This window comes from Xenopus tropicalis, chromosome 6, assembly GCF_000004195.4.
Source record: "Xenopus tropicalis strain Nigerian chromosome 6, UCB_Xtro_10.0, whole genome shotgun sequence".
Lineage (NCBI taxonomy): Eukaryota > Metazoa > Chordata > Amphibia > Anura > Pipidae > Xenopus > Xenopus tropicalis.
Window position 1 is genome coordinate 51321648 of NC_030682.2, and position 24823 is coordinate 51346470.

General features: G+C 38.0%; 1 protein-coding gene across 3 annotated transcripts in view; it reads left to right on the plus strand.

Moving 5' to 3' along the window:
- The first annotated feature begins 430 nt into the window (after positions 1-430).
- The window catches only part of nod1 (nucleotide binding oligomerization domain containing 1), a 29708-nt gene continuing 5315 nt past the window's right edge, over positions 431-24823 (plus strand). The window contains exons 1-10 of one of the 3 annotated variants that reach the window (XM_002937854.5): positions 431-807; positions 6177-6264; positions 8125-8356; positions 11455-11629; positions 12889-14692; positions 16582-16665; positions 17875-17958; positions 19753-19836; positions 20366-20449; positions 24145-24228. In XM_002937854.5, the coding sequence (XP_002937900.2) occupies positions 8159-8356; positions 11455-11629; positions 12889-14692; positions 16582-16665; positions 17875-17958; positions 19753-19836; positions 20366-20449; positions 24145-24228 (2597 nt within the window). In that variant the 5' untranslated portion in view covers positions 431-807; positions 6177-6264; positions 8125-8158. The remainder of the gene's footprint in view (positions 808-6176; positions 6265-8124; positions 8357-11454; positions 11630-12888; positions 14693-16581; positions 16666-17874; positions 17959-19752; positions 19837-20365; positions 20450-24144; positions 24229-24823) is intronic. The other 2 variants (XM_031903996.1, XM_012965539.3) reach the window with 2 other exon arrangements.

A 24823-nucleotide genomic window follows, 5' to 3' on the forward strand; every position in this document is an offset into this window, starting at 1 on the left:
TACACCCTATTATAAAATATAGGGATATTATAAGTCACCGAGGAGTAACTTCTATAAAATCTATCTATACAAGTCCAAAATGTGTATATACATAGTATTGATAGATATCATATATATATATAAAATACAAGAGTACCATGAATACCCTGTAACTAATGTTTATAATTTATATTAATATAATATATTGTTTTATTAACCAATGTACATAGGCACACCATATTTCTCAAATAAACAAATGGCATGGATCATAATTTAAGCACATTGACCTAAACATTAAAGGCGACGCAGGGTCAGTACAGTTTAGTCAGTGTATATAAGAAAACATATACACAGCCACAAAATACCAAGAACTATTGCGCCACGCTAGCCCTCCCATTTACAGTGAAGAACACAAAGTGGGCGGAGTCACCATGTGACGTGAATATGGGAAGCATGTACACTGTATTTGACTGCAGGGTGTCAACGTTGTACAATGCCGAGAGTTCCTTAGAGGGCGCTAATCCCCTGGGTACGCAGAGCTACCGAGCAGTTTCCAGAGTGGGTTTCATTGGCAAGGTTGCCGGCCAGGGTTGGGCTTTCCGGCTTCATTAGATCGCTGGGACATTGCATAGATCACATGAGCGCCTGTTGGCAGTAATGGCAAAAGGTAACGGGGGCGTCGCAAGTTGAGAGAAGGTGTGGAGGTGTGTGCCTCGTAAGTTTTCATTACTGTGGTTATGTGTAGGGGCTCATCCAGCCTGTTGCTTGGCAGCTGAAAGAACAGTACAGCAGCGCGGTGTCCGCACCTGGAGAGCTGGCAAGAAGCAGGTACTTGAATACCAAAGGTGTCCAGCCTGAGGCTCTGACTGTCCCAAACTTCCAGCATCTCTAAAGGGCTGACTCGGGTTGTGGGATTTGTGGTACTTCAGTAGCTAATAGTTCAATGGAGGGGAATCCACAAACGCTGCTCTGTTTAGCGACACTTGCTGTAGTATTTGTTATAGGTTGGAAAGACTGTACGTAAATTGTTTAGTATGTTAGTTTGTTACTCTTATTTGTCAGAAAAACTGACTAAGGCTTTTTTAACCTTCCAACCTCATACCAAATCTCAGAAATTCTGTTTATTATGCCAGTTGCACACCATGTAATATGGAGGGCCAGTTTGGCCAGTGGCAGCTCTCTAGTCCTTTGTACTGAAAATGGCTTCAGTTGCCTGTCAAAATAATCATTGGAAACAGCAAAAAGTAGTTGACATTTCTCTTCAATTTCTCTTCAAATGGAAAAGAGAAACAAACCCTCCCTATTAATATTTTGTGTCATTGGTGTAAAGACACAGAGAAAAATGATTTAATGTGATATGGGTAAAATATATATGTATATATAAAATGCCCATGTGTAAGAGCCCTACCAGTTACCCTGCTAATGTGGGTCTCAAAATGACTTGTCTCTTTCCTTTTTAGATTTATGGTTTCTGCCCAAGTGCAATTAAAGCCTGGTATCAGTAGTACTGCTTGTATGTATTTCTATTAGCTTTGGAAGTGGTTTTACTTTAAAGCAAGGTAAAAGCAATTTCTATACTATGGGTAACCACAAATCCCAGCCTCTTTTTATTACTTAAGCTGAGAGTAGGATTCTGAGGGTTGAAGTGCTTAAACATTTATAGAGTCATTCATACTGAAAACTGTCAGTAAGCATTTGAAGAGGTACTGGAACTCAGTATACTGCACAAGTATGTAGCTAATCATGATGACAGTAATCTTACTGCCCTACAAATGCCAGTAGTTGGTGTAAAAGTTGCCACAATCACAGCATAAAATAAGTGTTAGGTTACTGTCAGTTAAATAGCTTGCAGCTAGAGAAGTAGCTGCTTCAGAGGAATGCCAGTGGACCATTAAAATGGCGTGTAGACTGCCGGTCATAGACTATGCTGTATCAGTGTCCAATATGCCAAAAGCATATTACCAGAAGTTCCACCTGCACACCCATACGGTCCAACTTAACCTAGCAACTAGGCAGCAATTTAAAAGAGAACCTGTAATAGCAATACATATACCATACATAGAAAAAAAGTAATAAAAAGCAACAATGACAATAAAATAGTAGCCTCGCAGAGCAATAGTTTTTTGGCTGCTGGAGTCAGTGACCCCCCCATTTGAAAGCTGAAAAGAGTCAGAAGAAGAAGACAAATTATTAAAAAAAGTATAAAAAGACCAGTTGAAAAGTTACTAAGAATATAGCATACTAAAAGTTAACCTGAAGGTGAACCACCCCCTTAAAATGCCATTAGCTTAAAAAATAAAAAGCTGTATAATAAAAGCCCTTTTCAGATTTTACTAAAAACATTCATATTACATTTTATTAAAAAATCCATACCTGTTATAAATATATTTAAAAAAAACTTAGCTGTCAATCATATATGCCTCTGTACAGAGGTGTAAAGCTGGAACATGGTCCTATGGATATAATCACAGGTCGGGTATCCATGGTCCTATGGATATAATCACACTACATGGGTAACATGGGACAAGAGACAAGAAGGAATTTACTAGGTGGGGGGGGGGGGAAGGGTTTAACTGCTAAACTAGCAAATAACTATTTTAAAGATTTTATTATTTTCCCCTTGCTGCTTATTTCAGCAGCTTTATCATCAATGGGTATGCAGTTGTTTAACAAGTTTTTCCTGTCAGTGCCTTGAGAGCATAACAGCTTAAGCTCTCCATGGTAAAAAGGAATGTTGTTACTTGTGAATAGACAGCAAGACTGATTTGTTTTGGCTCCTTGTGCTGTTGGAAGCATATATAGGCACATATGAACAGATAGTTCCTTAAAGTGATACTGACGCAAAAAAACTACTTTTTAAATTATGAATCTACATAAAAAGTTACCTATAGGTCATGTTGATCCTTTTTTGCTGATAGGACTGCTTTTATAAGTAATTGCTACTTGAATTTCCTAAACCTGACTGTTTTGCCAGCCTGACTGTCCCTTCTCAGCCTGTCAGTTATAGCTTCTAATGCTAACGGACTGTTGTGGCATAAGTATGGCAGCCCCCTCATAGAGGAACATAGGGGATCAGATAGGGAATATAAAAGCCTCATAAAATACTTTTATGGCAAAATTATAAAGCTCATGCAAAGACAATGTTATGAGAGATGTAAAAAAGCTTTAATTTCTGGTGTCAGTATCTCTTTAATTAGAGGAACTCTAAATTATTTTGTGCCTGGATGGATAGGGGCAAATTTCACCATTCCAGAAACCTTATGCAGAAGGACATTGTGGCAAAGGACCAAATATGTACCTGTGGGTTTTCAAAAGAACTGAACTTTAATACTTCAAGAGCCAGCAGAATTTCACATTTCCTTTTCATTATCCAGATGTTTTTGAACATTTAGTGCTTTCTCAATTTAGGTGCGTTGGGGGAAACTTTAAATTTGGCTAGGAAAATTATGCCTTATTTCATTTATTAATTTTTTCAGGAGAACATGAGCTTTCTAATTCTGTCTAATTCTGAGTTTTTGTGTATTTCCACCTCTGGAACATGATCTTGAGTTGTAGATACTAAAAAATTACTATTTTTATGCCAGGAAAATATTTTGTTTTATACACAATATATATGTATATGTAGAGTTAGTGCATACAAATTATCCTTACTTTGATTACTGAAAAATCAAAACATATATTGCATTTTGTGTCAGGTAAAGTAAAAAAAAAAAATGTTTACCCCAGGAAACATTTGGGGGGAATCCAAAATGGATAACAATGTCTTTCTATTCCAAACTATGAAGTCACAAATCTTTCCTAAAGGTTGTGGTTTCTATGAAATATCTGAAAATTGCCTTAAAACTCACGCTTTGCAGCGTCTCATTTCCGAGATTATAGACCAAGATAAAACATGTTAAATATGAATGCCAGGGGTCCACAAAACACTTTAAAAAAACCATATATTTTTAGAAAGTACAAATGGGTCACTATTTTTTCTACTTCAAACTGCTGAGTTGCAACGCTTTCCTAAAAGTTAGTGGTTCACTGTATTTATATGGGTTAAAGCCACAAGTTTACCCCAAGTAACCATATATATTTATAAACTACATATTGAGGTGAATGTAAGATGGGTAACCATGTCTTAAAGGGGACATATACCATAAATTTTTACAATGCACTAAACCATGTAAAATAGAAGTAAATGCTTTTATTTTAATACTGTGCTCTACCCATCCCTTTTGCAAGCTTCCGGTTGCAAAAGGGATGTGACTGGGAGCCAAAGTGCAGTGCATATGCATAGGGTGGGCGGGGCTTTGTGATGTCACAGGAAGTCTGTTCCTGCTCTGCTCATGCCCCTCCCTTCCCCTGTCTGCCTGCCTGCTATGATCGCTCCTCTCTTTCTTTCTACTGTAAATTACCAAAAAACAATGCTAGATGTAGTGTTTTTTTTTAAATGTAAAAAAAAGTCATCTGAACACTTACATCCAAAAGCATTATATGCCTCACACTTCCTAATGTACTACCAACATATAAATGCCAGGGATCCACTGAACAGTTTGATGCACAATATGCATAGATTTAAAAAACTATATCAAAAATATATATTCAATAAAAGGACTCAAATCAATGTATTTTTGTCAAGTGTAATCTGTATATTATAGTAAGGTAGTTTTGCTAGGCCAAAAATGTTTTATGGGCACAGCAAGCAAACATAATTTAAGCAGAATTGAATAATATAGTTAAAAATGCAATGAAAACACCAAAAACAGAATATAAGATACACAAGGACACTCTCTCATATTGTTCTATTAGTGCAAAAATATATCAGCATATCACATCAGACAAAATTTCAAATTTAGCATACCAATTGGCAGTGTCATCCCTCTGTCTGCATACCCCTTGTCAGCCACTCCCACCTGACATGTTATCGCAATTAGGCCCTTTATAAGAGGAGCTCCCTCCTTAAATCAAAGGACTACCTATTTAAACAATGTGATTGTGCCATTCCATAGGATTGTAGAAAAATTAGAAAACATACACCTAGTAGCTTTCAAAAATGCTGAGTCTGGGTATGAGGTTGATTTGCCTGAATGTCCAAGTTTTCTGGGTAATGCTGAGTATGGGGCTGCCTTCCTATCTAAACCAATAACATTCCAGTATTCCTTAGTATTGGAGAACTACTCCGTGTAGAATATATTGGAGTTGGGTTTCCCATAATAAAAGGTGTAAGAGGAGTTTGTAGTGAGAATCTCTCTCCTAGTGCTACATCAGCTAGTATGCTTTAACCATTGAAGATATACTGTATATTGCTGGGAGTTGTGATTGAGCAACATTTGGTAGAGCAAAACTTCTATGAAAGTCTTTTTTTCTCTAATAAATAACAATAATTCACCCAGAAGGGTTTCAATTTTATGGAGTGTATTTTAATATTTATCTTGTAGATTGCCAGTTTAATGAATGAAAGTACAAACTGATAAATTCCTGTATTTTATATACTGAACTTACTGTACCATCCTAGAACTTTGTCAGCCCCCAAAGTGTGGGCTACTATAAATCAGCAGAAAGAAGATCGAGAGCTTTTGGGGACATTTTCAGAGGCATAGTTCTTCAGTGCTAAAGGAACATAAGGTTTAGCACTTCTAAGCAGATCCTTTGGTTAAACTTTAGTTCTCTTTTAATTTAATATAGAGGGTGGCGAGGAGCTGCAATCTGCTTGTCAGAGCACAAAGACCAAATTAATTTAACAAAATTTTAGACGCAGTCCATTTAAGCAATGTTTTTTTTTTTGCCTTTGTTAATTTTTGAATAAAAGGTATAAAATGGTTGTATACATGTTATGCATATGTTTGTTTTCAGAAGAAAATTAGCTATATTTTGTTTTATATATATATATATATATATATATATATATATATATATATATATATATATATAAACAGTTCATAAGCTGCACACCAAAAGTCAAAAAACGATACCTGGGTGCCAGGACAGAGTAAGTATGTAGAGAAACAGACAGTCCCTGATGAAAGTTCCTGTGGGAACTGAAACGTCGGATCAATAAAAAACCTCACTTTTCTACAAACCGCTTAATGTTTTGATGTGAAATTTCCTGTGAGTGCCGGTCTATTCCGTTTCTCTCTCTCTCTCTCTATATATATATATATATAGTATTAGATGCTGAGATGTGGTAATTATACTCCTTACTTTTTGTTCAGGATACTGCAGTCTGATGTGATGGTGCCCACTAGGAAGTGATATTGGAAAGTTACATACATTGCTTTACTGCTGGCAAGCTACTTATAGGTATGTGGAATTATGTATGTTTTACTATTCGTTTTGTTTTTTTCTTAATAGGTAATTAAACTAGTGTCTGTTCCCTTTTATTTTGTTGTTATAATTGGCTTGTACCTATGATTACGTGTGGCAACACACGAAATGTGTCAGGTCGGGATGTTTGAATAAAGCCTTTTTGAAGTTTTACAACCGCTGTCCTGGAGTCTGTTGAGTGCATGCTGGTGATGTTTCTACACCTGATTTGAGATAATTGGCTTGTAAAACCAATAACTCTTTCCTAATTTGTCATTTACTAGAAGGCTGCAGTTAACCCTGTCACTTTATCTTTATTTGGCTCTGTTTCACAATTAGATAAACAGTTCTGTGGACCAGAGACTTGCTGGGGATATTTCTAATCTTGGAGCATGATCTGCTTTTCTCAACTTGTGTTTTGTACGCAGGCTAACAAAAGCAGATATGGTCCAACCCGCTCCTCTGTATAGCTCCACAGATGTTGCCTCTGTGCAACCACATAGGGTTTTGGCCTAAAAAACAGGAACGTAGGCATTTTTGGGCTGAATATTGCAGCACTTTTAATCTCAGTATGCCCTTGGCTCCACTCAGTATGTTTCACAATTAGATAAACAGTTCTGTGGATCAGAGACTTGCTGGGGATATTTCTAATCTTGGAGCATGATCTGCTTTTCTCCACTTGAGTTTTGTACACAGGCTAAGAAAATCAGATATGGTCCAACCCGCTCATTTGTATAGCTCCACAGATGTTGTTGCCTCTGTGCAAACTACACTGGGTTTTGGCCTAAAAAACAGGAATGTAGGCATTTTGGGGCTGAATATTGCAGCACTGTTAATCTCGATATGTCCTTGGCTCCACACAGTATGTTTCCCAAAAAAACCCATAAAGAAAACACTGTTGCTTTCTGTTTGACTTCTTGTATGTTCTTTCCTCTCTGCGGATCTTCTAATTCTTCAGCCGCTTTTTATGAGAAACAATTTTCCACCCTTAACCCCTATTTCTAGGAAATGAAACTTCCTTACATTTTCTCTGTGCTTTATTCTCCTTCACCACATGACGTGCTTTAGAGCATGGTCTGCTTTCCTAAGAAGTTTCTCTTGTTGGGAAATATAATTATTTCTTAATCTGTCAACAAAAGCCTCACCAATTGCAGTTACAGGACAGAGAAGAAGATTTTGCAGTACAAGGAACAGTATTCATAAAGGATTATTTATATCTTAGTTGGGATCAATTACAAGGTACTGTTTTATTATTACAGAGAAAAAGGAAATCAGTTTTACAATTCTGTATTATTTGATTAAAACGGAGTCTATGGGAGACGGGCTTTCTGTAATTCAGAGCTTTCTGGTTAATGGGTTTCAGGATAAGGGATCTCATAACTGTATAGGGAATGAATAGGAGTATGAGCAATAAAAAAATGAGAATAAAGTTTTGGGATCAGCAAATTTATCAAGTTCAAACCTTCCAATGCACATATATACATACTTATACCCACCTACCTAAACACTCAAATATTTCATTAAGTTGAACTGAAGAAGCTGCTCGGATGAGTAGTGAAACGTCTTCAATGATTACCAAACAAGCCCAGTTGCTTTAAGTTTATTTATACTAGATAGGGAAGTTGAGAATTTTTGCTGCACTGTTCTCTTTAACCCTTCCTAATCTTAATTTGAATATACAAATTAGGATTTGGTTCAGTATTTGGCGGAATCTTTCACAAAGGATTCAGGGTTCGGCCGAATCCGAAAATAGTTGTATATATTAGAAAATGTATATGTCATGTTCGGCTTTCAGAATGTTCCACTTGTTATTCATTTAATATACTATTTCTTTTTTGCTGTTCTTATATTGCTTAGGGTTCTGTGCATTTGATGGTATTACAATGGTCGTATGTTGTGCCAGGCTTTGACTATGTCAGTCAAGTGTCCCATTCGTCGATCTCATGTTCATTCAATAAGGACAAGCCGAGAAGAACTTGTAAACAAAATAAAAAACACCAATTGTCTTCTGGAGAACTTGACAGAACATGGATTCTTTTCCACTGAAGATGCAGAGATTGTTATGCAGTTTTCAACAAAGTCTGATAGGGTAGGCAACTGCTTTCAAATTGTAGTGTTCTATTTCATAGCAAAGAAAGCGCTTGCACTCCCTGTATATTTTTTCAATATTCCTTCCCTGCATTATTGCACTAATTTTTGTGCATGGAACCTACCATAATGTTAAGTAGAGACAGCCTGCAGTTATGACAACCACAAACTTAGAGGAATATTTATAATAGTATGTTAATAATTTTAAAAATGTATTTGAAATTGTTAAGTTCCAATTTGCACATAAACTAAATAAGCTCTGGTGTGCCTATTTATAGAGATGAATACACCAGAGTGTACACCAATGTATTACTTATTTACATCTGAAAAAAGAAACTGGCGTAGTAATATGGCATGCATATTTCTTATGCAACTAGTTCATTATTTCTAGTTCATTCTACATTAGAATGCAACTAGTTCATTACTTTATTATTGTAATGCATTAAATAATAATTCATTTACACTATTCATTAGTGTTGTTTTTTGCAGTAATTATATGTGCTGCCAAAATAATCCACAAGATTATAGCAGAAATTGAGGTTGACTTGAACTGGTATAAAAAAAACCCTGCAACTTGCCAAAATTAACACTATGTTAGCTTTCGTGCTTGGGTAACTAAAGGGCACATATTGCAAGGCCAAGAACATTAAAGGAATACTGTAATGGGAAAACATGTTATTTTCCAGCAAAATCCTGCATTAAAATCCATTTTTCAAAAACACAGATTTTTTTTATATTTAATTGTGAAATTTCACATGTAGCTAGCATATTCTTAATTTCCCAGGGTGCCACAGCCATGTGACTTGTGCTCTGATGAACTTCAGTCACTCTTTAGTGCTGCGCTGCAAGTTGAAGTGATATCACCCACGTCCCTTTCCCCCCCCCCCCCCAGCAGCTGATCAGCAGAACAAAGGGAATGTAGAAAGATAGCTCCTAGTAGATATCAGAATAGCACTCAAAAGTAAGAAATACAGGTCTGGCTTGGGACTCCTCCAGTTACATGGGAGTAGAATAAAAAATAGGTTATCTGAAAGCAATTCTAATGTGTAGCACTGGCTTCTTCTGAAAGCTCAGGCTCGGGCACAATGCACTGAGATGGCTGCCTACACACCATTATTACAACTAAAAAAAAATACATTTAGAAATAAAATGCACTCCATAAAAATCATGACAGTATCCCTATAAAAAAAACAGTGGTGTGAAAAACTATTTGCCCCCTTCCTGATTTCTTATTCTTTTGCATGTTTGTCACACTTAAATGTTTCTGCTCATCAAAAACCGTTAACTATTAGTCAAAGATAACATAATTGAACATAAAATGCAGTTTTTAAATGAAGGTTTACGTTATTAAGGGAGAAAAAAAACTCCAAATCTACATGGCCCTGTGTGAAAAAGTGATTGCCCCCCTTGTTAAAAAATAACTTAACTGTGGTTTATCAATTTCAATTTTCAATTTCAATATCAATTTCTGTAGTCACCCCCAGGCCTGATTACTGCCACACCTGTTTCAATCAAGAAATCACTTAAATAGGAGCTACCTGACACAGAGAAGTAGACCAAAAGCACCTCAAAAGCTAGACATCATGCCAAGATCCAAAGAAATTGAGGAACAAATGAGAACAAAAGTAATTGAGATCTATCAGTCTGGTAAAGGTTATAAAGCCATTTCTAAAGCTTTGGGACTCCAGCGAACCACAGTGAGAGCCATTATCCACAAATGGCAAAACCATGGAACAGTGGTGAACCTTCCCAGGAATGGCCGGCCGACCAAAATTACCCCAAGAGCGCAGAGACAACTCATCCGAGAGGCCACAAAAGACCCCAGGACAACATCTAAAGAACTGCAGGCCTCACTTGCCTCAATTAAGGTCAGTGTTCACGACTCCACCATAAGAAAGAGACTGGGCAAAAACGGCCTGCATGGCAGATTTCCAAGGCACAAACCACTTTTAAGCAAAAAGAACATTATGGCTCGTCTCAATTTTGCTAAAAAACATCTCAATGATTGCCAAGACTTTTGGGAAAATATCTTGTGGACCGACGAGACAAAAGTTGAACTTTTTGGAAGGTGCGTGTCCCGTTACATCTGGTGTAAAAGTAACACAGCATTTCAGAAAAAGAACATCATACCAACAGTAAAATATGGTGGTGGTAGTGTGATGGTCTGGGGTTGTTTTGCTGCTTCAGGACCTGGAAGGCTTGCTGTGATAGATGGAACCATGAATTCTACTGTCTACCAAAAAATCCTGAAGGAGAATGTCCGGCCATCTGTTCGTCAACTCAGGCTGAAGCGATCTTGGGTGCTGCAGCAGGACAATGACCCAAAACAAACCAGCAAATCCACCTCTGAATGGCTGAAGAAAAACAAAATGAAGACTTTGGAGTGGCCTAGTCAAAGTCCTGACTTGACTCCTATTGAGATGTTGTGGCATGACCTTAAAAAGGCAGTTCATGCTAGAAAACCCTCAAATAAAGCTGAATTACAACAATTCTGCAAAGATGAGTGGGCCAAAATTCCTCCAGAGCGTTGTAAAAGACTCGTCGCAAGTTATCGCAAATGCTTGATTGCAGTTATTGCTGCTAAGGGTGGCCCAACCAGTTATTAGGTTCAGGGGGCAATTACTTTTTCACACAGGGCCATGTAGGTTTGGATTTTTTTTCTCCCTAAATAATAAAAACCCTCATTTAAAAACTGCATTTTGTGTTTACTTGTGTTATCTTTGACTAATAGTTAAATGTGTTTGATGATCAGAAACATTTTGTGTGACAAACATGCAAAAGAATAAGAAATCAGGAAGGGGGCAAATAGTTTTTCACACCACTGTATGTGTGCTGATGTTGGCCAGTCAGAACTGCTGTTACTTGCAGATGTTTTAATTTCACAGTCACTTCACTAATTACGGGTGAGTGGGCAGCTCTAGCAGGGCATACCTTTCATTGACCTGCATGCTATGAAAGTGCCACGTTGAAAGTTAGAGTAGCATATTATGGGTCACTGCTTTGAACACTGATTTTGGGTTGGGTAGGTTATGTTGTAGATAATGCTGTTGGTAATGCTGATAGACCCATCTCTTACTTCATATTTGTTCTTTTTCACAGGTTCGACAGATTCTTGACCTTGTGGAAAGTAAAGGGGAGGAAGTTTCAGAATATTTTCTAAGTGTCCTTCAAAGAATACCAGAAGCTTATTTTAATTTAAAGCCGTGGTTAGAGGAAATTTGTTTTCAAGCCTCTGAACAAATACTTTGTTTGAATGTTAAAAACAATGACCCAGGTTTGTCTTTATATGCACTTTTGGCATTGTTTTTGCAGAGAGAAAAAAAACACGGGGGGCCTGTTAAATGAGCACTAAGGGGCAAACTTTTGCGTCCCTTAGTTCTTTTGCACTTGCGCCCCCTAGAGTTGTATATGACTCCTTAATAGGGGTAATTTAAAACCCTGTGGTGCACAAGCACACTAAAGGTGCCCATACACGGGCCGACTATAGCTGCCGATATCGGTCCCTTGGACCGATTCGGCAGCTAATCGGCCCGTGTATGGGCAGAACAGAGCTGCCTCGCCGACCGATATCTGGCGACATCGCCAAGCGAGCGGATCTTATAGTGTATGGGCACCTTAAGAGCACTAACACAGGCCACACTAGATTCAAACAGCCATCTGCAGGTCATGTCCTACAGCTTTTTGCACAATGCCCCATGCAGTGGGCAAAATGCTAAATATGGTCTTTTTTTGTACTGCGTGGAGCATTGTAAAGCGCAAATATCTCCCATACCATGAAATAAAGGGGTGGGAAAGGGAATATGTAATATACAATAATTTAGTAGCTAAAACTGTTCCCTTAAGTGGTTTGTAGTTTTACTCATACAAGATGTTAATACCATAGAAAATATGAAGAGCGCTCTTCCTATTTATAAAGTATGCAAATAATAATACAAAACTGAAAAGACACATAAAAAGCAAGTCGTCACTGTCTACATCTATTGGCACTAGTAAAAGTGCAAGAAATAAATATGAGCTGGCCTGGATCCATTTCTTCTGATGTAATGCAATAAACATAAATTGACAGATGGACATGGGAGGGCAGTCCTAGAGCGTGCTTTTCTGGCTGGGTTAGTGCTAATTAAGTGCCTCTTTACTTATCCTCATTCCCTTGATGGTACTTAATGGGGGACATTGGCCACCTGCTCTTTTATATCTACAGAGTACAGACTGCAGAGGGAAGGTCAGAAAATGCTGTAGAAGCTTCCACAAGCTTTTGAATTTTCTTCCGTAAAAGGAGCTCCAGCCTGGGATAAACCTAGCCATTCAATTCACATATTGGCATCACCCTGTGAGCAATGGTTGCCTGGTCTTTTCAGGGTTATACTGTACATCCTATTTACATGCAGGGTCTGTGTTCTTTTATAAGTCTTTTACTAGATAATTATATATAAGTTAAGTTTATTGCTGCTTTTAACTTCTTAAATAGAATATTTGATTCATTTTAAATTGTCATCATTGTTTAAACTTCATTTTATTATTTATTTCTCATAGTTACAGTTTTTAGCAGAAAAATAAAACATGAGCTGTGCTGTGATGTGAAATACATTAAGTCTTACACAGAGAGAGAAGAGATGATGCTTCAGGAAACATATGTCAATGGGATAATGGAACTGATAAGTGCAGCAAATGAGAATATGGGAAGAGTGCAAGATCTCAGCTGTTTGTTCGATGGCAATGGAGTGATAAATGAAGATGGGGAAACGATCTTTGTCTTTGGTGATGCAGGCATGGGAAAGACGCTGTTGATCCAAAAGTTGCAAAACATGTGGGCCAAAGGAGAATACTATTGTGAAATCAAATTCTTATTTAGGTTTAGGTGCAGGACATTTAGCTTGTTCAAAAAGACTACATTAATAACCCTAGAGGACCTTCTCTTCAAGTACAATTGCAACCCTGACCATGAGCCAGAGGAAGTGTATAGATATATACTCCATTTTCCAGAAACTGTGTTGTTTACTTTTGATGGCTTTGATGAAATACATTCTGATTTCGACTTGAACAGCGTTCCAGAGGTCTCCTCGCCATTTACTCAAACCCACCCAGTGGTCTTGCTTTCTCACCTGCTGAGTGGAAAACTGTTGAAAGGGTCCAAGAAAGTTTTGACAGCCAGAACAGCAACCCATGTCCCTAAAAATATAATCCGTAAGAAAATAATGCTAAGGGGGTTCTCCACAGAAAACCTGCATGCATACACTAGTTTATTTTTTAAGGAAAGTGAGATTCATAAGCGTGTGATAAGCCACCTCAAAGCAAATCACAATTTCAGTAGCTTGTGTTCAATACCCCTCTTTTGCTGGATTATTTTCAAATCCTATGAACATTTTCACTCTATTAATGACTGTCAGGAATTTTCAAGCAGCTCAGTAACATTAACAGACATCTTTTTACTTATTAGTGAAGTTTACCTGAACATGTCAAGTAAAGTTTTTTCCGTTAAGGGAGCCAGTAGAAGCCAATCAGAGACTTTTAAAAATGGCAAGGATACATTATTGTCAATTGGAAGGCTTGCTTACGATGGAATGGAAAGGTCCATGTTTGTCTTTGATCAGGATGCTGTCACATCTCTAAATATATCTGAGAAAGACCTCAAACTGGGCTTCCTCAGAACTGTGAAAGTGTACAGCGAACTAGGTGATCATACATCTTTTGAATTTTTTCATATGACCCTGCAGTCTTTCTTTACAGCCTTGTTTCTTGTGATTAATGACAAAACTGGCAGTGCTGAACTCCTAAAATATTTCAGCCAATGCACTTACACAGAAGATAAAGAACTTCAACATTCCCCTTTGTCATGTATATGTGCACGTAGAGACAGGAAAGAAGATCCCTTCAAGAATAATGATCACCTACAATTTATCAATCTTTTTCTCTGCGGCTTGCTCTCTAAACCGAAACAGAGCCTTTTGAAGGACATAGTGCCCCCATCAATACTCAAGATGAAAAGAAAAGCTCTGAAACAGAAACTTTACAAAAGTGTTAAATCCCACTTAAAAAGCCTGCCTCGCTCTCCATTTCTTGAATATAATCGTGTACATGCACTGACTCACTTTATTTGGATGGCACGGTGCATTTGTGAAACACAGAGTGAGAAAGTGGGAAAACTTGCCGCCAAGGGAATATGTGCAGACTATATTAAACTAAGTTTCTGTGGAGCATCGTCATCTGATTGTGGTGCCATTTCATTCGTACTAAATCATTATCACAAAAAGATTGCTTTGGAACTAGACAATAACAACATAAATGACTATGGGGTAAAAGAACTCATTCCATGCTTCAGCAAGCTCACTGTAATCAGGTGAGGGGTATTTTTAGTAGTATATAGAAATTAGCATATAGAATGGTACTTGTTGGCAGCTAATTTTTTATTTAAGACATACAAATATTTAAAAAGACACTAGAGGTCATTTACTATTCCCAGTAGCAGACAGAATAATCAGGCAACCCCAGTCCTTTCATCCTGCCTTAGGGCAAGCAGTAAGGACGGGCCCAGTTGTGGCTGGGAGGAAATCTGCCTACATGCCAACCCCGCTCACCTCTTACCAACAGAATGCTGACGAATGCAGTCAGTGCTGGATTTGTATGTGTGTGTGGTGGGGGGGGGGGGGGTGCAGGTCTCTGCATTTCAAGTTATAGTGTCAAGATCTGCAGCAGTATGCAAAAGGCAGAATGCAGTATGCAAAAAATGGCCTTTTCTTGCATTTTGCACACTGGGGTCTGCATAGAAAATGACCCTTTTTAGGTATTTACTGTACTTTAGATGCTAGGGGGCACATTTACTAATCCACGAATCCGAATGGGAAAAATTCAGATTGGGAACGAACATTTTGCGGCTTTTTCGTATTTTTTTCGATTTTTTTGTCGCCGTTACGACTTTTCCGTAAATTGTCGCGACTTTTTCGTAGCCGTTACGATTTGCTCGTATATTGTCGCGACTTTTTCGTATTGAGCGCTTGTAAATGGCGGGCAAACCTTTCAGACTGTGCATGCTTTGGGAAGCCTCCCATAGGACTCAATGGCACTCTGCAGCTCCAACCTGACCCAAGGAAAGTCACGATACTAAAGCTTGAATGAATCCGAAACTTTCGTACTTGGCACGACGGCTACGAAAAAGTTGCGACAATTTGCGCTAGTCGTAACGCTACGAAAAAGTTGCGACAATTTGCGAAAAAGTCGTAACGGCTACGAAAAAGTCGCGTCAATTTACGAAAAAATCGCAAAATACTGATCATTACGAATAAAACGCATTTGGATGCTTTTCAGATGTTCGTGGATTAGTAAATGTGCCCCTATATGTAGGAATATGATTTCTTAAACAAAGGCAACATTGTATTATTATTAGATTGTCTATTTAAAGTATATCAGTCTAAGCAGAATTTGTATTTCCTCTTGCTGCTCCTTCAAATCCTTGACTTGCACATGCTCACATGAGATGGCAAGATTTGTTGTTTCTCCTTCATCACAAGCTGCTCATGTTATTATTTAGTCTTCTTGTCTATTTAAAATCCACATTCTGATTCAAATCAAGGAAGACAAAATTTTTATATCCACAAGAAAGAGAAGAGAAAATGTCAAATATTTGATTTATATCATCCTTTAAAAATGTGGTGAATATTAAGCGGCTAAGCTAGACCTAGTATTTTTTTTCTTTACTGCTTAATCTAGCTAAAGCAAGCCATTGTGAAAGTGAAAAGAAAAATGATAATTGCCTCGTATAAGTCCACAAACAGTGCATTATTGCAGTAGTACATTTTAGTTTAAGTTCCTGTACATGAATGGTAACACGTAACACCAAAGAGTAATGAAGAAAATAAGGACAACTTCTGCATTATATAAGGTAAAAGATAAAAATGCCCAGCCTGTATTTCACAGTCCTTTATACTGCTTCCTCTAGTACTGTCCTAGCTGTGTCATCTTACAGTGTGTGCCTTATAGTGATTAAAACAGTTATGTGATATTGGGATAGTAAATAGTGTTTAAATTAGGGATGCACCAAACACAGTTTTTTGGGTTCGGCCGAACCCCCGAATCCATCCCAAGGCATTCGGCTGAATACCGAATCCGAATCCTAATTAGCATGTGCTAATAGATTTTACTTGGTAGGCAGTTTACCGCTGCAAATGTTGATTGTGCTCGTTCTTATAAAAGTAGTCATTTTATGCTGTTTCACTTTTTATTGACAAATAGGCTTAGTGTAAATCAGATCACCGATGAAGGGGCCAAAGTTTTGTATGAAGAATTGACTAAATACAAGGTCATCACCTTTCTAGGGTAAGCATTAACTGAAGATATTGCAACAAGTTTTTAAAATGAAAGTCACAAGCAAATATTTTATTTTGTAGCATATAATTATTTACTTCCTATGTTATATAAAAATTGTACCAGTTACTTTATTTTATAGTAGACATGTAATTAACAGAATGCAAATATGCTGAAATGTAACCATAATTTATTTATTTTAAAATCTGTTTTTAAATCTGTTGTTAGAGTAGATTTCAGTCTTAAAGTCACTTTCCAGTTGCCATTCGTACTGGTAACTGCCTATAGCAGTAGCATTGAAAGATGATTACACCAACAGAACAAATACTTTATTTGGTGTGGGAACTCCCCTTAATCCCTGGCAGGGTATCACAATGCACAAACAGAAAGCAAAATGAGTAACCTCACACACTCAAATGTCACAACGGAATTTAACCTATTTATTTTAGCCAGAGAGTGAAAGCATCCCTTTCATTCTGTGGCTTAAATAATTGTGATATTTGGGTGTCCTCATTCTGCTTTCTTTAAAGGAATACTGTCATGGGAAAACAGTTAATAGAGCTTCTCCAGCAGAATCCTGCATTAAAATTCATTTTTTCAAAAACACAAACAGATTTGTTTATATTTAATTTTGTAATTTCACATGGGGCTAGCCATAGTCTTCATTTCCCAGGGTGCCACAGCCATCTGACCTGTGCTCTGATAAACTTCAGTCACACTTTACTGCTGAGCTGCAAGTAGGAGTGATTTCACCCCCCTCCCTGCAGCTGATCAGCAGAACAATAGAAAGGTACCAAGATAGCAGCTCCCAGTAGATATCGGTAAAGCACTCAATAGTAAGAAATCCAAGTCCGCTTGGGACTCCTCCAGTTACATGGGAGTAGGAGAAACAATACGTTACCTGAAAGCAGTTCTAATGTGTAGCACTGGCTCCTTCTGAAAGCTAAGACTCAGGTACAATACACTAAGATGACTGCCTACATACCAATATTACAGCTTAAAAAAATACATTTGTTGGTTCAAGAATAACATTTTAAATGGTAGAGTGAATTATTTGCTATGTAAACAGTGTAATTTAGAAATAAAAAGTACACCATAAAAATCATGACAGTAACCCTTTAACTCCCTGTTTAGCATATTACCTCACATTTACACAGTTACACGCTGCTTTCTGTGTTCTGTAAAAAAATACTTATTTATTCCTTTTTTCCTGTTATAAAGCTTGTACAAAAATCTCATCACTGATTTTGGTGCACAATTTATTGCACGAATTATAGAAGAATGCCCAAAACTAAAACGTGTAAAGTAAGTACTAAAATTTATACATTTAACCTACATCTACATGAAGGATAATTAAGGTGTCAGAATGCAGAAACTGCTCATGGATGTATTTATTTATATCTAACAAATGTTTATGTTCAATAAACATTACAGTCTCTGAAAGAGACCACAGAGAAAGTATTACATTTGTCTTTTTTATACCCCCTTTTTTTTGTACCCCTGTAAAGCGCTGCGTAAATTGATGGTGCTATATAAATAATAATATACAGGTGTTGAGTAAAGGATTGTTCTTTAGATTATGGTGATTTATTTAGTGACGTCAGAAATGAAAAACACAATATATTGGGTGTACGATGCAAGCTCTGAAGGATAGGATTAGGGAGCCTATCAGTCAGATCAGCAATAGTAAATATTCCCACAAAAACAATGTTACTAGACATTTTTCAGAATGTAATAGCAGTGATAAAAGATTCTTTTCAGCACAGGCAATAGAACGAATAACTGGGATGAGAGGGGGAGATACTTCCACCCTTTAAAGTAATAGTGAAGTCTACTGGATTTCTTATTTACAGACACGTATATCCTTGGGCATGAATTTTACTTTTGATGTGACAGTTTGGTCATTTCCCTATGGGACCAAACTGTAACTGATATCCTTATAAATGGTGGTTAGTGATGTAATCAGTTATAATCAGAGCTTATTAATGTAATTTCTGTCACATGACTCACTAAAACTTGTATATATTACACTAGAGTACCCCCTGTTGTAAAATATGAGGATATTAGAAGTCACCTTGGAGTTCAATGGTAATATATATATACTATAATATACTATATATTTTGTTATACTATGTTAAAGTACTTTAAAAATACTACCTATAAACCTGTAATGTGGATTATTAATATGCTCCAACTCAATTGAGTTTTAGTTTCACTTAAAGGAACAGTAACATAAAAAAACAAAAGTGTTTAAATTAATGACAATATAATGTACTGTCAACCTGCACTGGTAAAACTGGTGTGTTTGCTTCATGAACACTACTATAGTTTATATAAATAAGCTGCTGTGTAGCCGTGGGGGCAGCCATTCAAGCTGGAAAAAGAGAAAAGGCACAAGTTACATAACAGATAAAACACCATTGTTTCTGTAAATACAGCCATAAGCACTCACAGAAATGCTGCACTGAGTTATCCTTCAAAAGAAACTGGATTTGTTGTGTCTTTGTTTTCCTATGCCAGAGACACGCAGCTCTCTCCTCTCTCCCCTCTCCTGCTCCCCCCTCCCCAGCAGCCCCTGCGCAATTGTGCTCTCTGCACTAGCGATCTCACCGCCCTCGGACCCGCTCCTGCGCTCAGAAGGTAAGCGCTGGGGAGCGGGGGGGGGGGGGGGGCGGCATCCAGGAGCCGCCTCAGGCGGCGATATGTCCAGAATCGCCCCTGCCCCTCCCTCAAGAATGCTAAGAACTCCCCTCAGGGGCTGCTTGTGAGCTGATAAATGTTTCCCTTCCTGTGAATCAGTGTTTTCTAGACTTTATGGTAGTTAGTATTAACCTTATGGTAAGTAAGGCAAGGTGCTGTATCTTCTGAATAGAAAACCAAATCATGTGGTTCATGGGTCCTTTTAATATCTATTTTAACCAGATAATTGCCAGTATAAGGTAAGAGTCATGTTTGTATATCCTCTTGTATTGATGTACCCAGATAATTGGTGCTATAAGGGAATAGTTTTGCGAGTTCAAAAAAAGTTTATTTGTAGCAATAACACTGTGGTTGGTGGTGTATTTCTGTTAAAATAAAATAAATGTTTTTGCATCCTAGATTGGGATACAACCGTTTTACTGGTGAGGGTGGTACATACATAGGCCGTGCAATTTTGAACAGCACTAGTATCTGTGACATTGGGTAAGTCAGAATTTTCTTCAAAGGTACTATATTGTAAAAAAAAAAGTAGAGCTATTAGATACTATTAGATCTACTAGTAGATATACTAGCACTACGGCAGCTAGGTTTGGAGGGCCAAGGGTGCACATTTGTGAAGTTTAGGGAATAAATAGGGTATATGCCCTTTTTAAGGCATGCCAAAACCTGTAATATGGATAATTAATGGAATGCTGTTTGCTAAAACGTTTTCCTCCAGGGCCACTGTCACCTCATCATAGGGGGTAATTCTGCTCTTTGTGTTCTTTATTCATGTTGACTATAGAACAGTGTCTTTTAAACATATACTATAATTTAGCCAAATAAAAGTGACTGCCAGTGGGTGCAATTGACAAGTCTGCCCCCATATTTTTTTTCATTTATAAATGTTATTCTTTAATTGAATGTTTTCTTAGTTATTGTGTTTCATTCTAACAAATAAAAAAATGACAAGCTATTCATGTACATAAGTGTTGAAAGTAATTGCACTAATCCCTTTCTAATTCACTTTAAGGATGTGGGGAAATGAAATTGGTGATGTTGGAGCTTGTGCATTTGCTGAAGCAATTACGAATCACTCCAGCTTGACACATCTAAGGTAAATGTGAATATGTAAATTGTAATAGCCAAACTCTGCATCATATATGTATTTAATGTATCTAGTAATGATTTGCTTATCTTGTATCCAAATAATATCTTACCTTGGCCTACCATGAAAAGGACACATGGCCCTTGTTGTCTGGTGCAAGTAAATGGTTTCAAGCCTCACTGTGACAACCTGAATAGGGCTCCAGAAATGGTGGGGTCAAGTTCTGTTGTATTCTAGCAGGGTCTAACTAAAGGTTTTTGGCTGTCTTAAAGGAACAGTTCAGTGTTAAAATTAAACTGGGTAAATAGATGGGCTGTGCAAAATAAAAAATGTTTCTGATATACTTACTTAGCCAAAAATGTAATCTATAAAAGCTGGAGTGAATGGGTACATAACATAACATAATAGCCAGATCACTACTTCCACTTTTCAGCTCTTACACTTCTTAGTTAGTCAGCGATTTGAGGGGGAGACACATGGGACATAACTGTTCACTTAGTTTGATTTTGATCCTGAGCACAAAGGTCACATTCAAAAGCAAACAGTTATGTCCCATATGGCCCTCCTCATTTCACTGGTGGTTACTGACTGGTAACAGGTTAGAGATCTGCAAAGGAGGAGCTAGTGTTCTGGCTTTCTGGCTATTATGTTCACTTCAGCCTTTACATATTACATTTTTCTCTAACCGACTATATTGAAAACAAGTTTAATTTTGCACAGCCTATCTATGTTCCCAGTTTCGTTTTTACACTGAACAGTTCCTTTAAAGGAGAACAAGTCAAAATTTAAAAAGCATACTGCCCAATAGTCCTCCTATTGTTTAGTAAAAACGCCACACTTTTGGCTCACCTAATCAAATATTTACTCAGTCACACTTACTTCACATTTTCTAGAACAGGCAGCCATCTCTAAAAAGGTATTCTCCCTTCCTTTCCCTCCTTGCTTCATACTGCACATGTGTTTCATTCCCTCCCCCGTCCCCTCTGCCAGATCCGCTTCTGATTGGCTGGTGGGCATGTGTAGCTCAGAACAGGAGACAGGATCAAGTTACACACATGCTCAGAGAATAGGAAGGCTGCCGCTGGCACCTACAGGAAGGGGAGAGAGATTTCAGTGATGTCACTGTAGTCTTCACACTGCTGTAGGCTGCCAGCACCATATCTCAGAGAAGCAAGCAGGGATCTGGGAATTTAAATATGCAGTAAGTACTTTAAAAGAATACCTTTAGACTTTTAATTTATATTAACCTTTCATTGTCCTTTAAAGGGGATCTAAACCCAAATAATGAATTGAAGTAACTTAAACAACGTGCATCTCTGAGCATTTTTACAAATTACATTCATTTTCTATTTTAAAGAGAACTAAACCCTAAAAATGAATATGGCTAGAAATGCCATATTTTATATACTGAACATACATAAAGGTTCGGCATCTCTGCTGCTCAGCCTCTGATTTTGCCCCCAGTAACTCCCCATCTCCTATTCTGTTGATGTACAGCACATGCTCTGTTCTGGTGAAGGTAACTGAGCTTATGGACCGACTCACAATATACTGTATGTATAAAATATAACAATACACAATACATGGTTGATTAGTATTTTGAGATTTCACATTACACGGCAGCTCAGAAACCAGTGCATTCTGCATCGGAATGTAATAATCAGCCCTGCAGCATCAGCTTATATGAGAGACTAACCTCATTTTCTACTTGATGATGTGCAATGACCCATGAACTTAGCTTCTCAACAGCTGCTCAGAGCCCACTGAACATGTGAGTGTCACTGATACTTCTAACAGAATCCAGGATGGGCAGCTCCAGTGACAAGGAGTAGGCCTGGATCTTTAATATTATAGAGATGCTGAACCTTATGGCATTCCTAGCCATATTTGTGTTTAGGGTTTAATTAATCTAAAGAAGGAGGGTACCAAAGGAATTATTAAATGTGTAGCACCTGAGGGATATATTTAATATCTGCATTTTTTGTGTCTCTGTATAAAGAACTAGGAATTGTGCTATGGCCTTTTAAAGGAGAAGTAAAGGCTAGTAAAGAGTTAATCTCAAGTTGCAGACATACCTTCAGTTGTCTCAATAGTGCCCTTAAGTCTCCCCATATTTCACCTGTTCAGAAGATCTGAAGCCAGGAAGAAAAAACACTGAGCTGTGTAAAGAAAGTTCCCATAATGCCTCACTCCTGCACAGACACCCAGACCTAGTGTACATGCTCAGTTAGTTAGACTATGGGGCACATTCATCGAATCCCGAATGGGATAAATTCGGATTGGATACGATAATTTCTTAAGATCGCGAATATCACGAATATGCTTACGAAAAAATCGTATTAGTCACAATAATATTGTATTGGCGATCACAAAATTTTGGTACCGAACGATCGTAAAATTCAGGAAAACCTTTCCGACTTTGATCCTTCTGTGCATGATTTTGGAAGCCTCCCATAGGAATCAATGGCACTCTGCAGCTCCAACCTGGCCCAAGCAAAGTCACGATACCAAAGCTTGAATGAATATGAAACTTTCGTAATCGGCGCGACAATACGATTTTATCACACAAATTTTGTTGCACAGTATGGAAAAAAAAGTATGAAAAAGTTGACGAAAATACGCTCGGAGCATTCGTGGATTAGTAAATCTCCCCCTATGAGTCAGCTTCCTGCTGATTGGCTCAGATCCACATTCCTAAGGGAGGGGAGTGAGTTCTTAGCATTCTTGAGGGAGGGGGGAGCAGGAAAGAGCAGAGAACAGAAAGCTGCATGTCTGTGGCACAGGAATTACAGACACAACTAATCTTTTTTCAGAGAAGTCAGTGCAGCATTTCTGTGAGTGATTATGGCTGTATTTACATAGACCTTTCTGATAAAGCTTAAGGTTCCCTGTCCCTTGGACAGATTTGGCAGCTTATTGGCCCGTGTAGGGGCAGAACCGAGGGGCCTGGCTGACCGATATCTGGCCTGAAATTGGCCAGATATCGATCGGGCAGGTTAGAAAATCTAGTCGGATCGGGGGCCGCATCGGCTCGTTGATGCGGTCCCCGAACCGACTGCCCCGTTGCCGCGTGTAGAATTCGATCGTTTGGCCCCAGGGCCAAACGATCGAATTTGCCTACTACATCATCCCCGATATTGCCCACCCGTAGGTGGGGATATCGGGTGAAGATCTGCTTGCTTGGCGATGCCCGTTTATGGCCAGCTTTACTTAGGGGCAGATTTAGTAATCCACAAATACAAATGACGAATGGGAAAAATTCGGATTGTAAACGAAAATTTCTGAAGATCGCAAATATCCCGAAAATGCTTACGAAAAAATCGTATTACTCACGATGATATCGTATTGGTGATCCGAAAGTCACAAAATTTTCATACTGACCATTGTGGCAGAGCTTTTCCGAATTTTTCGCGCGGGTTCGCGAAAAAGTCGGGCGGCCACAAGAGCGCGAAACAAGAGGCTCCGAGCCTTCATGTCTTAATGAATTTGCCCCATAGTTTTTACCTTCCCTTCTCCTTTAAGCCAGTTATGATTAGTCACTTTTGTTGAAATGGTACAGAAATGTATGTTTTGTATATTGGTTTAACACATCCAATCACCACAGGCCATTAGGAAACTATATTAGATTCTTAGATTAATTATGAACATCACAAAAGCAAAAACCTATGCTAAAACTGTGTTTACTTGTCTTTTGTGTTTTACAGCCTTGCTTGCAATGGGATTAGCACAGAAGGCGGAAAATCGATTGCTGAGGCCTTACAGCAAAACACTTCATTAAAAATACTCTGGTATGGTTTAAGTGCCCATAGCTGTTAGTGTATTAGTATACATGGATGTGTTATTCTAACATCCAGAAATGCTAGTGTAATAGATTCAGGGAAGGAAGACTTTTATTTCACTGAAACCCTTAACAGTTAGGGCTGACTGTAACAGGTTGTGGAGCGCATTCTGATCAAATCCCCTCTACTCGTTAATGTCAACCATACTGGATCTGATCAACATATTAGCTACTATCTCTAGAGTGCAAAAACTGACCAAAGCTTTGCTATATATAGGTTAGTAGAACAGCATTCTTTGGAAGTGGTGTTTTTGCTTCCAATTATTTTAATGAAAACATGATTTAAAAAATTGTGCACAGGGTGCACATTCTCTCTAACTGGAAAGGCACTTGAGCCAATGTGCCCCTTGAGCCTCCTCTGATGAAATCCTGCAAACTGTGGAATTACTGTCTGTCTGGACATGAAGGTAATTCTAGGGTTTCTTTAGTGGATTGTATCAATAGCCACAACTGGCTTACACCAACATTACAGGGCTTATCAGCGTTCTTATTCAAATTTTTGCTCTTATTAAAAATTTATTTATTTTTTTGCCCTAAAACTCATG